The 12735-nt window shown below is 41.7% G+C and overlaps 1 protein-coding gene across 2 annotated transcripts in view; it reads right to left on the minus strand.

Moving 5' to 3' along the window:
* The window catches only part of AFF3 (ALF transcription elongation factor 3), a 338365-nt gene that overhangs the window by 181264 nt on the left and 144366 nt on the right, over nt 1-12735 (minus strand). For both annotated transcript variants that reach the window (XM_064502379.1, XM_064502371.1), the window contains exon 4: nt 6943-6987. In XM_064502379.1, the coding sequence (XP_064358449.1) occupies nt 6943-6987 (45 nt within the window). The remainder of the gene's footprint in view (nt 1-6942; nt 6988-12735) is intronic.

Genomic DNA, 12735 nt, shown 5'->3' on the forward strand with positions numbered 1-12735 from the left:
ACCCAGGTAAACTGCTACAAACAGCAATCGCTATAGAAAAGACATTGTACAAAACAGCTGGATGTCGCAATAGTAAGAAGGGCAATGTAAATAGGTGAGTACTGGAGGCTGGATTAGAGGGATGCTGGAGCTATTGCTTAATGTTTCTGGTTTTTAATGCTTTGGGTGAAAGAATACAATTTCCAGTTCTTGAATATGCTTTTCATTTGTTTTAGTATGAAAGACAAAAAGAACAGCATTGAAGAAATACAAAGAACAGCATACATCAGCCAAAGCAGTCCTTTAATTGCTCTGAAATTTAGGATACTGAAAGCAAAACAGTGCCATGAAAGCTCTTCTGAAGATTATGATGAAAATGAATGATCTTCCTCTGATACATTTTTAATACAATTCAGTATTCTACTACTTTGGAATACTTCTGTATTTTATTACACCAGCCGAGAAAGGCAGTGTTAGCATATTGCAGCTCCTCCCAAGTCTCTGTACCTTCTCTCCCCCCTCTTCTTCTGAAGTTGCTCTGTTCCTTCCGAAACTTTTCCAGGGGTTTCCCATGGGGATCAGTCACAAAAGCCATTCCCCATTAACGTCTAGGGCAGGAGTGCTGAGGGCGGCCTTTCCACCTTCCTCCCAAAGTTGCCCAGCAATTTCTTTCCAGCAGGGAGCTGCAATAATACGCTCTGCTAGCGCCGAGGTAGCTATTGATCTGCGTGCCTGTACTAGTTCAGTGCAGCAAAGTGGGTCTCGTTCCGTCTGCAGGCTTTTCCCTCGGCTCTGTAAAGCAGGATGAGTGTTTGGAAATACGCTGCTGATTACCATATTTGTGTTCTGTAATTCTTCACATGTCCAACTCCACCAGGAGCTTAACTGAAGCCAGTGGGATCTTACAGTCATTAACATTTACAAGGCAGCAGTTCACAGTTGTTGAACTAACAACCTACCTCTAAGAAACTGATTTTTCCCCCCTCTAAGTATTGACACGTGCTCCACTGACTGTGATGCTTATTCATAGTGACAGTGTGTTTGGTAGGATTTCATGTTTTCACAGGATTTGTCTTGTGCAGACAGTTTCTAATTTACCTCTGCTCTTGTTTTAATTCAATCAGCTGATGGAGTGCAGCTGATCTCATGGCACATATGGCTGTTCAGATTTGAAAAACCCTGAATATTTGATGGGGTGATCCTTAACACTTTCTGCTAAAGAATTAGCAAGACTGCTAACGAGCCAAGGGATCCCAAGTGGGGAAGGGGAGAAATACAGAATAAGACTCAGTGCTCATTCAGTTTTTTACGTTGTTTAAAGAGGAAATAATGTGCTTTACAAACTCTGTCTAGTTTCTTCACAGGATAGAGAAATTTGAGTAAGTTACCCATCAAAGCCATTGCACTTAAAATGTCATGTTTTCAGAAGCGGATGGCCTCCATCCCACATCCCACCCTGCCTTGTCACTGCGCTGGGCTGTTCAAGAAAATGCAGCTCCTCCACATTAGCCAGTCGCATTTGGCTTTCCTCTGGCCCTTTCTCTGTCTTCGTCCTGCTCTCCTTTGCCATCAGCTTCCGGCTGTCTCTGCACCCTGCAGCTCTCCAGGCCAAACACCCCTAACTGCGTCTGTCTCTCCCAAACTCAGTGATATCTCTCATGTCAATAGCAAATAAAAAAGGGAACTTGCAAGGAACATCTTCAATAATTAAGAGCTCAGATTGCCTGTGGGCTTTGTTTCAACAAAACCACTACAGATCTAGGAAATCACAACCAAGACTGCAAGAATAACCAGATCAGTCTCAGCCCAATTACATTACTAGCCAAGAGTCACTCACTCCCAATACACTCCCTTGCTCCTTAATTCCACAGCAAATATACTCTCTGAGTGCATTAGATATGTGTTGCAACAGTTAACTTAGTTGAGAGGTAGGACCCTTGGTACTCCCATTTTTCTCAAAATAAACACTTCTCCCAAATCCCACCAGTCATAACAAAATGCAGAGCACAACATACCAATAAAACCAAATAAAAATCAAGCAAAATTATGACTCTCATTTAGCAAGCTTGTGTTTTAGGAGAGGAAGTGGATAGGTTGAATAGATTGGCTTTGGAGTTGTTTCAAGAACTCAAGTAGCAATTCTTCAGGGCATGGTGGAATTAAGGATGTTTGTGTAGACTTAACCCTTATTTTCCACTTCACATTTTTCTGTGATGTCCTCCACCTACAATGCAAAAACTTACATGGAAGTGTTTTTTATAACTATGGTCAAGTAATGAGGCTTTTCTCTTGATTTGACATTGCACAGGTAGCTTGGTCTTATTGGGATTATTTACATCAAAGGCTCCCTTTAAAAGTTTCCCTAACTGCAATGTGCATGTATGCAGCTGGACAGAGGAGTCACTATGGTTTGAAGAAGTTGCTATAAATTAGTGCATGGGGTTAGATTAGGTTCAGGATTCCTGCAGTGATTATAAACTCAGCAGGAGTCCTTACAATAGCTCTGGTCTCTATGGGGCCACTGTCTTGTTAATCAGCCTCCTTCAGGACTCATAGCAGTTCTTGCTTTCTTCAGAAGCCGCAGTCTCATGCAGTACAGTCTGTCAATTTATAAAGTCTATAGGGCTGTGATATGTTTGGTAAGAGTGCATCAAATAAGGTTAGCCTTCAGCTGTGGCACCCTGCTTTGCACAAGACAGCCCAAAGGTTACAAATTCTTCCTACAGTTAGTGCATACTAAGATTTGGTGACTTTAAAACTATGCCTAAACTGATTCTAAAGCCCAGGTCCAGATGTTAGTCCTGGCCACGTCCTGAATCCAGACTGTGACCAGATCTGGGCACAAAAGGGTTCTTGCCTCCTTAGATCTGCTGGGTGCCGGACATACAGGCATGCAGATGGAGCAGGCTGCTACCACAAGAGGGAAACAGGACTTGGGGCATGCCATGGAAGTGCCTATCCCTGGGAGGAGCCACAGCTTGAGCTGGGCAGGGAACACACTGTACCTAGAAAGGGAGCCTCTCTTCTGCTTGGTGTTGTGAAAGAGACAGCTATAACGGGCTGCTACATTCCTTAAAAAGACACAGCTAAAGCATCTTCTTCCTTTTGCTGATGCAGTGTACAGGGAAAAAAAGAAGGGGAGAATGGCCCTACCAACCACGAACACATTTCAGCAGGCCAGCAAGGAGCCATCTTCCAGGGGAAAACATGGATTGCAGCCCTCTTGGCTTTTTAGTGCTCTGCCTTTGGCCATTTGTATGGGAACTGCATATGTGCTGTCCTAAAAGGAGGTAAACCTTGGCTTTACTATGTGTATGGCACTTCCAGCAAAATCTGGAAATGGCGTTCTTTCTAAACAGTCTGTTTCTAAAAACCAGAAAATCGGTGTTAAAACTGAATGGATCTGTTCATCACAAACAGAGGGCACAGAGTGGATGGAAAAGTTTGGATGCTAGTAAATTGTCAAGAGAGTAGCTATGGCACACTGTTATTGTTGCTGTTTTTATTAATTATCAATAACAATAATCACCACTGGCACTGATTTGCATTGCCAGAGGAACTGAGAACTGCTTTTGAACTATACAACAGGTCCTTGACTCAGAAAGTTCACTTTTCAAGACAAGAGAGAGCAGCTGGATATATCTGGCCTGACTGGGCACTGCAAGAAACCAGCAGGACAACAGTGCTCAGGCATGAGAAAGAGTGGGATCAATACACCTCTGGCCTCACCTCTATTTTTCATGGTGCTTGTGGAAAATGAGGGACTTAAGGAGGGGATCTGAAGGTAAATGTGGAGGTACCTGAAAGTGTTCAGTGGCTCTTCCCAGGTACGATGGGAAGTATGGGAGAAAATAATTCATGTAAAACTTAGCAACGTGGTGATGGAGGCTGGTGTCACTAGATGAGAAAAAGTGGGAACCAATATGTCATTCCTTACTGGTAGATTTGAGGCCTTAAGAGTGGAGACAAATGGCCCTATTTGATGTGATAGAGAAGGAGATGACAGTGGTGAGATGCAAAGACAAATGTGATGTGGGCAAGATGTTAAGCTAGGAAAATGATCTGTGCAGCAGCATGAATGGAGGTGGGTAACATTGCATTTGTCAAAACCACAGAACAGGATACTGCAGCAATCAAGGTGTGTGATGAGGTGAATTTAGACCAGAATTACATCTGTGTGAATAAAGCGCTTCACTTAGAAAATGCTGTATAAGAAACAGTCTGCAAGATTTAAACGTAGCCTTGGACAGAGAGATGCAAGGAAAGTTCAGAATAGAAAGTGATAGCCAGGTTACAAACTTGGAGGATGGACGGATTGGAGAGGTTATCTATGGTGATTGAGTACCCACCTAAGGACAAGAGCTCGGGAAGAAAATGATATTTTTGTCATGTTAAGCCTCAGCAGATAGCTAAACACTGATGAGAAGTGTGGCTTTCAAGTTCTAACTGCACTTAAACTGCCTCCTACCTCCTGTTCTGTGAGCTTGCTTTTTAGCCTGGTTAGCGTGCATCCTTCAAATGTCCATGCCCAATCCTTCAGCCTCACACATCCAAATGTGCTAAAAGTGCTGCCCTGCCTGCTTGCAGGTGGGTTGTAGGCAGCACCCAATGGGCAGCACGGGCAAGGTGCAGAGAAAGGCCTGCCTGTAGTCACAGCATAGGCAGCACTTCCAGGGCAAGAGAGGCATGGCTGTCCCTACCCACTCTGGCTTCTACAACCCCAGCTTCTCAAACCTGTTCAGCTGACTTTTTGAATCTCCAGCCAATCTCTCAGGTTTGAAGAACCCATTTATCACCTAGTGTATTTTAAGGTCTTCTGAAAATAAGTTTGCAAAAGGGATAACTCAGAAAGTAGGTAGTAAAGCTTTTCATCACTGGGAGCCAAATCCATACCAGCGCATCTTTATTGAAACCAGCAGTGTTACACTAGACATAGTTAAAGTACAAGTTATGTCTGGTGTTTTCCAGAAGTAGATTCATGTATGTTAGAAGGCTGATTATGGCTTTGGGCAAGTTAATCATAATGTTTAAGAGCACTGCAAATAAGCTCCAAAATAACACAGAAATTCAGCGCTTGCATATGAAGAAGCAAATCCTGTCTCAGTTCCCATACTGCAAAGGAGTTGGGGCAAATCTGCTGAGCTAAACGCATGCTGGGATTTCAAAAGACATATGAAGGGAGGAGGGTGAGAGGCAAGACATGGGGGATCTGGCAGCACACTGCTGTGTAAGACACAGGGCAGAGTGCTCTGCAGAGCAGCTCTGCGGTCCTCAGAGGGAGGAGTTATTCTGCCCAGCTCCTCACCTAGGTATTGTGGTAGATTTCTTCTTCTTAAGCTGCCTACCTTGGGAGGAGACAGGATTGCAACTAGCATGATGACCTGTGCCAAGCAAACACAAGGTCTTGGGAAAACTGCTTGTAGTGGGTTGATTTATTTTGTTTTTAATCAACAGTGAAAGAATTTTTGAATAAATTCAAAAGGGTCCTATCCATCGAAGGATGTGCTCCATATGTCACCATGAAGCTATATGAAAATATTTCTTGAGGAACATGCTCAAGGGAAAAAAGACAGTGAACAGCTCTTTCACCATTTTGAAGATGTGCCTTACAATCCCTAGTCACACAGCCAATTTTGCTTCTTGATTAGGGTCTCTGTTACATGTTTGTGTGCCTCTGTGTGGAAGGAACCAGGTCTTTCCTTCATTTCTGGGCTAGCGTACAATCTGTACTCAACAAGAAAGACTAGCTTCCTCGACTGTTCTTTTTTAACTGTCCTGCGTAAAAAAGGGATGAATGAGCTTCACATCACATCATATGCTTAGTGCATTGTGAAAATATAAAAAACTCTTGTGCTTTATACTATCTGCTGCTAATTTGTAACAAAGCAGCAGCAATGAAGGCAAAGGACTGTTAAATATGCAGTTGAGCCCTACAAATGCCTACTTTGTAAGTGCTAGCTATGTAAAAGCTCTGCCAGTAATGTCATAAGCAATCCATCATAATCACCCTTCGATAAACTCTTTGTCCAGTTCAAGAATTAAAAGCTGTATTTAACATATTCATGGAGAAGGGAGAGATGCCTTTAGAAACAACCGCCTTAATGCACTACTAAGCTCTAAACCAAATATTTATAGGCCTGCAGTTTATAAACAATCTAAAATATTTGTATAGTGGATGTCCAAGAGAGAGAAGCAAATTCAAAAATAAGGAGGTTTTACCATTCCAATTACTTTGTTTGATGTTTTACCCACTGTTACATCAGGTTTATAAGCATTTAAAGTAACTGATTTATCGGTTTAGAAAGAGAACCCAAAAGAACATGAGTTAAAAATATATGAAAATGGTGCATTGTTTATAAGTTTATCTGCCTCAGAAAATAGCCAATATCAAAGCTGATTCAAGCGGAGATCTATCTGGATATATATTAATTTTCACCATGAAAATAAACTAGAAATTACTGGGATAAAAGAAATAATAATGAAATATGGAAATAACTGCAGATTTTGCACGTTGTCATTATATAATGGACATAATGGACATAATGACATTACATAATGGATTCTAATTAAATCCAGGTGGAAAATGACCTTCCTAGACCTCCCTTCAAAATTAAGATTTTTGACAGTCATGATTAATGGAAACATGCACTTTGCATGGTTTGTAAACCTGAAACATCGTTGTACATTTCAGTTTATAATTTATCCTATTATCTGCTTCTGCATGCATGAAGGTCAGCTGTACTGGTACAAAGTAGCAGTGATATCCAGAAGCTCCAGAAGGTTGTTTTCACAGCTTTTCAATTATTTTACATGGGTAAATAATTTTACCTACTTGTTCCTTAGAAAGATGACAGTCTAAAAGAGTAATATTTTTAACAGCAGTAATTGCAATATTCTTGTTCTCTTGCCTTTTTAGAGTAAACAAAATGGCACAATAACAGAATTATTTTTAAGAATTCCTACCCGCAATATTTCTTCAATGCAGCTGTTATCTCCTGTTCCACTGTCCTGTAAACAAAATGAGAAAAGAGTCTGTTTGTGATTTAAAAAGAAATAACAAATAGCAGGTTTCAGGAATGGTTGTCATCTGAAATTTATTCAAAACTCAATTACAGCTTCGAGATGAGGCCAAGTCTTTCTAGCATCTGAAAAGTGGCAGTGTTTAAATTCCCAAATTATTCCCCATCTGGGCCACAGGAAAATGTAATAATTGCAATGTTTACGTTCCATTGCAACACATTTGTATTAAATTCATAGGCTTTTGCTTATGCTACTTTTGCATGTGGTTGATGCTATTTTGAATATACTGTCTATAAATGAGCATAAGCAAAACACTTATTGCATGTACACACATCCAATATATACATTTATTTACATGAAATAAATAACATCTGTGAGTATCCTTTGTGCAGGGAAGACTCTGCAGCGATACTGCCTATGTGTAGTCTGATGAGATATAGGGTAGATGCAGCTGTGATGCTGCTGGGAGAGCTGCAGAGATTGTGGTGCAGGCTGCAACACAGAGTCTGGGCTAGTCAGCACAGTATTAATGAGAAGGCTATGATCTCCTAAAATGCTGACCTCTAAACCCATCTGTACGGTGTGGGACTGAATGCATGGAGGAACTCAGCTCATCTGAATTATACTGCTTACCCGGAGCAGTTCTGCAGCAGGCAAAGCAGAGATTTGGCAGAGCTGTGCCGGGAGCAGCTCTTGTACCATCCAGCCAGTGCCTTGCCTAACTGCTCAGCTGGGTTGTCCCTGAGGATCAAGACTGCATTCAGCAAAGACAAGGCAGAGGGGAACCATCAATCTTCCATGCTATGGAGCCCCCTTCCTGCCCAGTGAGAATGGGGAGAGAGGGCACCAGTGCTGGGTGGGGACGGAGGCGCAGGAGATGAAGGGGGCCCCCGTCTCCAAAAGGTCTCCACAAGGTACAGGTGATGGCTGCATCAAGCAAGGTTTCTAAGGGGTTACTTAACCACACTAAATTACCCGAAGATTTCCCAAAGCAAAACAAGATTTTCTTCCTTTTGCAGAACACAACTAACTCAACGGGTGAAGTATGGGGCTGCAGGTCTTGTCACTGGGGCAGACGGGTATCCAAAGAAAAAGCAACCTCATTAATCGTTGTACCCAAAGAGCTAGCCACGGGATGAGCTAGCTTTTTGTCTCCCATTTCAAGAAAACACCTGAAGGTTCAGCGTTTCCAGGTGCCCACCTGGAGAAATATCAAACGAATTTGATTTTTCAAAGCGCTCAGCACTTGCCGTCTGGAAATCAGACTCCTTGAAGACATCTCCATGTGGGCACCCATAAAATCTTGAGGGACTTTCAAAACTGAGTACTTTTGTGCCTACAAGACCCAAATGAAACCCTCAGCCAGCCCCTGCAAGTCTTGCTCCTGCACGCTGTCACCGCCGATCCCCAGACCGTGCTGCATCACTGAGGAGGTCTGAACCGTAGCATCACGTAGCCTAATAGGTTTAACCAAGGTCAGAAGTAAGACAGCCATGCATAGGCAAGGGAACAATTTATGTTTCCTAATTTTTTTGTAGCTGTTATTTCATGCCAACTCATAGAAAGTCATAAGTGTTTTATTGTCAGCACTTCCGCTAAATCTTTGCTGAATATGGCCCTTGATTGTTAAACAAATGAATTGCATTAACTCTTTTTGGTGCAACACTGCCAGTCACTAGCAGCTATACCACTGATTTCAAACGGAAAGGAACTAAGCATACTATAGAGTCAGCTGCTGGAGAATTACTCATATTTGATGTACTGCTGCTAAAGATAAACTGCAATCCCTTGAAGATAGCCCCATTTGGGTCTCCCCCAGTCCTCGAGGAGCTGCACAACTGCGCCTGCTGCTTTTCCTGCCGATGGAGTGGGAGGGCAAGCAAAAGAGTTGATTGTGCCAATGAAGTGGACAAGACAGCAAGAAACATGCACATGGCAACAGCACGACAATCTGAGGACTTTTAAGAGTTTTACATCCTTATTAGATAACTCTTACTTCTCTCTTCTCTGTGGGTTTCCTTCCCTTTTTTCCTTTCCCTTTCCTATTGCCTGGCCTAGGATTAGTTATCATATTAACAACAGTGGAGAGCGTAAACCCCTCATCATATATGCCTCGTTTACAGAGCAATGAATCCGCTGCCCCAGCTGAAATTTGCTCCTCTTTTCCATTGTCATCTTAGACAAGGAGGCATAAGATGTCCCTTATCTTCTTATGCTGTGTAGAATACATTGAACATATGGGAAAATGATGCTGATTTTTTTTTTTGGTCACGGCAAAACTACTGAAGGTAAAGAGATGGCAATAGACTATTTCAGAGCAGGTTTATAAACAAGCTCCTGTTTCAAAATTAAATCTCTCTCCTAGAAGTGTAACCAAATAGGTCTGCAAATACTCATCAAAAAGAAACTGCACTTTCCATTACCACACAACTAAAAGTATAGCTATTCTCCCCGGCACTTCATATCTCTGATCAGGGAGTAAAAAAACTTTTCACATTTCACTCTTGATCTCGTCACGTTGCTTTTCAAAGACAAAAAATAAAACAGAAACACAAGACCAAAGACAAGAGATACAAAAATGAAAACGGTATTTAGAGAGAAACCTTCTATATTACCCTTTTTGTTCTTCATCTTTTGAATGCCAAATATATATATATTTTTTATTTTTTGCTTTGAATCTTTGTTTTTTGGTAAATATCCTATATTACTGTTGATATCAAAGTGCATAGAATAAAAATGGAGAACTTTCAGTCCATGGCCTGCACACAGCAATTTCATATGGCCTGGGACCATATTATTTTTTCTTTTCATGTTATATATATTGTATAACACAATGCAGGGTGTTCACATGGGATCTAAAGTGTGTCTGAAAGGTGTCTATGGCCCTTGGTATGCAAAAGATTTCCCATTCTCACCCTGAAAGTTTCTCCAACCCACTACTTTTCTATTCCCATTGCATAGAAAGCCACACTGCCTGTGAATCTTGCAACCTGAATTTAACTTCATGGCCATATTTTAATTAAAAAAAAAAAAGCCAGTAAATGGCTCTTGAAATCTGTGTTAAAGGAACAGACTGTATTACTTGTGTGCAACAAATAGCACACAGCACTCCACGCGCTGTTTGCATGAGTGGAGCTGCCCATTCAAAACAACATTGTTGTGGTGCTTGTTGCACACCACTTGTGCAAGCTTTATGTTGGAAATGCCCATAAAATAAGCAATGTAGTCACTCTGCTGTCTTGACAGTGTGCATGCCGCAAAACAGTTGTGCAATAAACATTTTAATTACCTTTTCTTTTTTTTTTTTTTGAAAGAAAAATAAAGGTTTTGAGGCTGCTGTTCCCAGCTAAGTTGCTGAGCTGCTAGCCTGCATTTATCCTGACTTTGATGAACCCAGCTCATTTGCCTTTCATTGCATTTTGAAATCTGTCATAACAAACTCGCCTCGCTGCACTGCCAGTGAACCGTCTGTGAAGGACTGGCAACTCCAGGTGAGTTGTCAGCGGCGGTGGGCTCGAGCCTTTTACCTCTCCAATGCTTTGCTCGTTCCCTTCATTCCTGGGCCAGCCCAGCCTCCAAACCGCCCGGCGTTTGCAACTCATGGTGTCTGGCAGCAAGACGCGAGGAGCTGCTGCCGAGGATAACAGCAGTGGCTGCTGAAGAAATAGCCGGGAGCATCGCGCTCCTGATAACACAGGGAGCTAATTACCATGCAAAGCACAGCGAACTGTGAGAAACGAGGCTGACTAAAGGCTACATCCAAGTCTTGAGAAATGGGATGTCATTTCGAAAAAAGCTACATCCGTACAAATTTTATTTTAGAGCATTACTTTATTTTTCCTCCCCCTCCCAACAGCTTTCACATGGAGACAGACAAAAACACCTCTCTGAAAGGAACTGCCTATTTATGATACTTTCCCCTCCTTTCAAGTCTTTGCGTCAAGAAAAGAAAGAACAATTTACTTCAAAATATCTCTTCATTTTAGTGTGAGAGCGCTTTGCAGTGCAAGCTTTTGGTGTTGTTATTATTTGGCCTGCGCTAAGTGTTCTCACGAACTCTCCATAAGTTACTGGATTTTGTATGCAATATAAATTAAGCACGATTAAGATCTGCAGAAAGCTAAAATATGCACTCTACGGACCTCCTGGCCTCTCCCAGTCTTGCTGTGTCGGCAGTCGCGAGCTGCTCCTCTGCAACTAGCCGCGTGTCCGTGGCCGGCGCTCCCTGCAGCCCTTCCCGGGCCGCCCTCTGCCTTGAGGAGGCTGCCCTGGCACCTGCGTCACACGATGCCAGGCGCCCCGTTCGTGGCTCCACTACCTGCAAGCGCTGGGGGTACACGGTTTAAAATGGGGCTGCTGGAGTTACCCCTCCAGGCTAATGTGAAGTTTGGGGCAGTGCATGCCAGCGGGCGATAACCTATACTGAAGATTTGAAAAAAATGAATAAAATGAAAAAAAAACCACAAAAAGCCCTGATCTGAAAATTTATTAGAAATGCTTCTTTGCCATACAAGACCATAACAGAAGAGATACACGCACGCACGCACGCACATACACCCATATATAAAATGCTATATACACATTACCACTGTAAGGACGATATTTTCTGGTCTACCAAATAAACAAGTACAAAAGAAAGATAAGCACAGGGGATCCAGAAGACTATACTAAAAGGAAACATAGCTGTGTGCTTGAAAAAAGCAAGTTACTGTTTTCCATTAAGAAATGACAGTTCAGAATCATCATTACAGAACATAAATTTTTCTGGCCTCTCTGGCTGTCATTTGCCTGGTAGTGATGCGTTCAGAGGTGCATACATCATTTATTGCATCATGCAGATGTGCTTTTCCCTATTCTTATTTTTGTTAGAATGGCTACTGTTTTCCATCAGCATTTCTCTTATCTTTTTATTGTTCATATATGCCGGGTCTCTGCACATTCGGTTGTGAAGACTCATTATCTGCACCAAAGTTGGCCTTCAATAGTTTCTCCGAAGAGATTTTAACACCTTCATGTTGTGGGATAAAAGGATGAAATTTAACAGTGAGATGGGTCTGAAACTAGAGAGGTGACTTTTCATGTATCTGTGGAAATATAGCCAGGTTGGATAAGTGGATTTTTTGGAGAGTCCATTTGCACATGCTCAGTAAGGGTTTTTAGACATTCGTGGCTTAGCTTGCAGCTGATTTCATTATACAGGTTACATCCAAAATGTTCTTAAAGGCATGACTGCACTGAACTCGGACTGGCTGGGAGAGCAAGGGTAGGACTTTTGATGTGAGAAAAACTGGGCTGATTGATTAAAAGATTAGACCTGGACCTGGTTAAAAACTCAGTGTTTTGTTCCCAAAGAAATGCCCACATTCTCATTCTGAATCAGGGGTCAGATCTCTAGATGCAGTTTTTATTCCGTTGACTATGCTCCCATTAAAAAATATAGCAGTCTGATGTTGTCTTCAAAATGAAATTTTTAAAAGTGTTCTTCAGTTCAGCTGAGAAATGATGATTTGATCAAATCAAAACACTTTACTCCAATGTCAAATAAAAAAATCTAAATAAAATTTAGATTTATAGAGTAAGAGGCAGCCTAAACCAAGAAGAAATTAAAATAATATTGAAAGTTTCACTCTGACTCAAAATTTGGTACATTTTAATTTATAAAAATGTTTTCTCTAAATGACAATGAAAACAGGATCAGTCAAAATCAATAGATACATGCAGACATTTTCAGTTCTG

This window comes from Dromaius novaehollandiae, chromosome 1, assembly GCF_036370855.1.
Source record: "Dromaius novaehollandiae isolate bDroNov1 chromosome 1, bDroNov1.hap1, whole genome shotgun sequence".
In the NCBI taxonomy this organism is placed as follows: Eukaryota; Metazoa; Chordata; class Aves; order Casuariiformes; family Dromaiidae; genus Dromaius; species Dromaius novaehollandiae.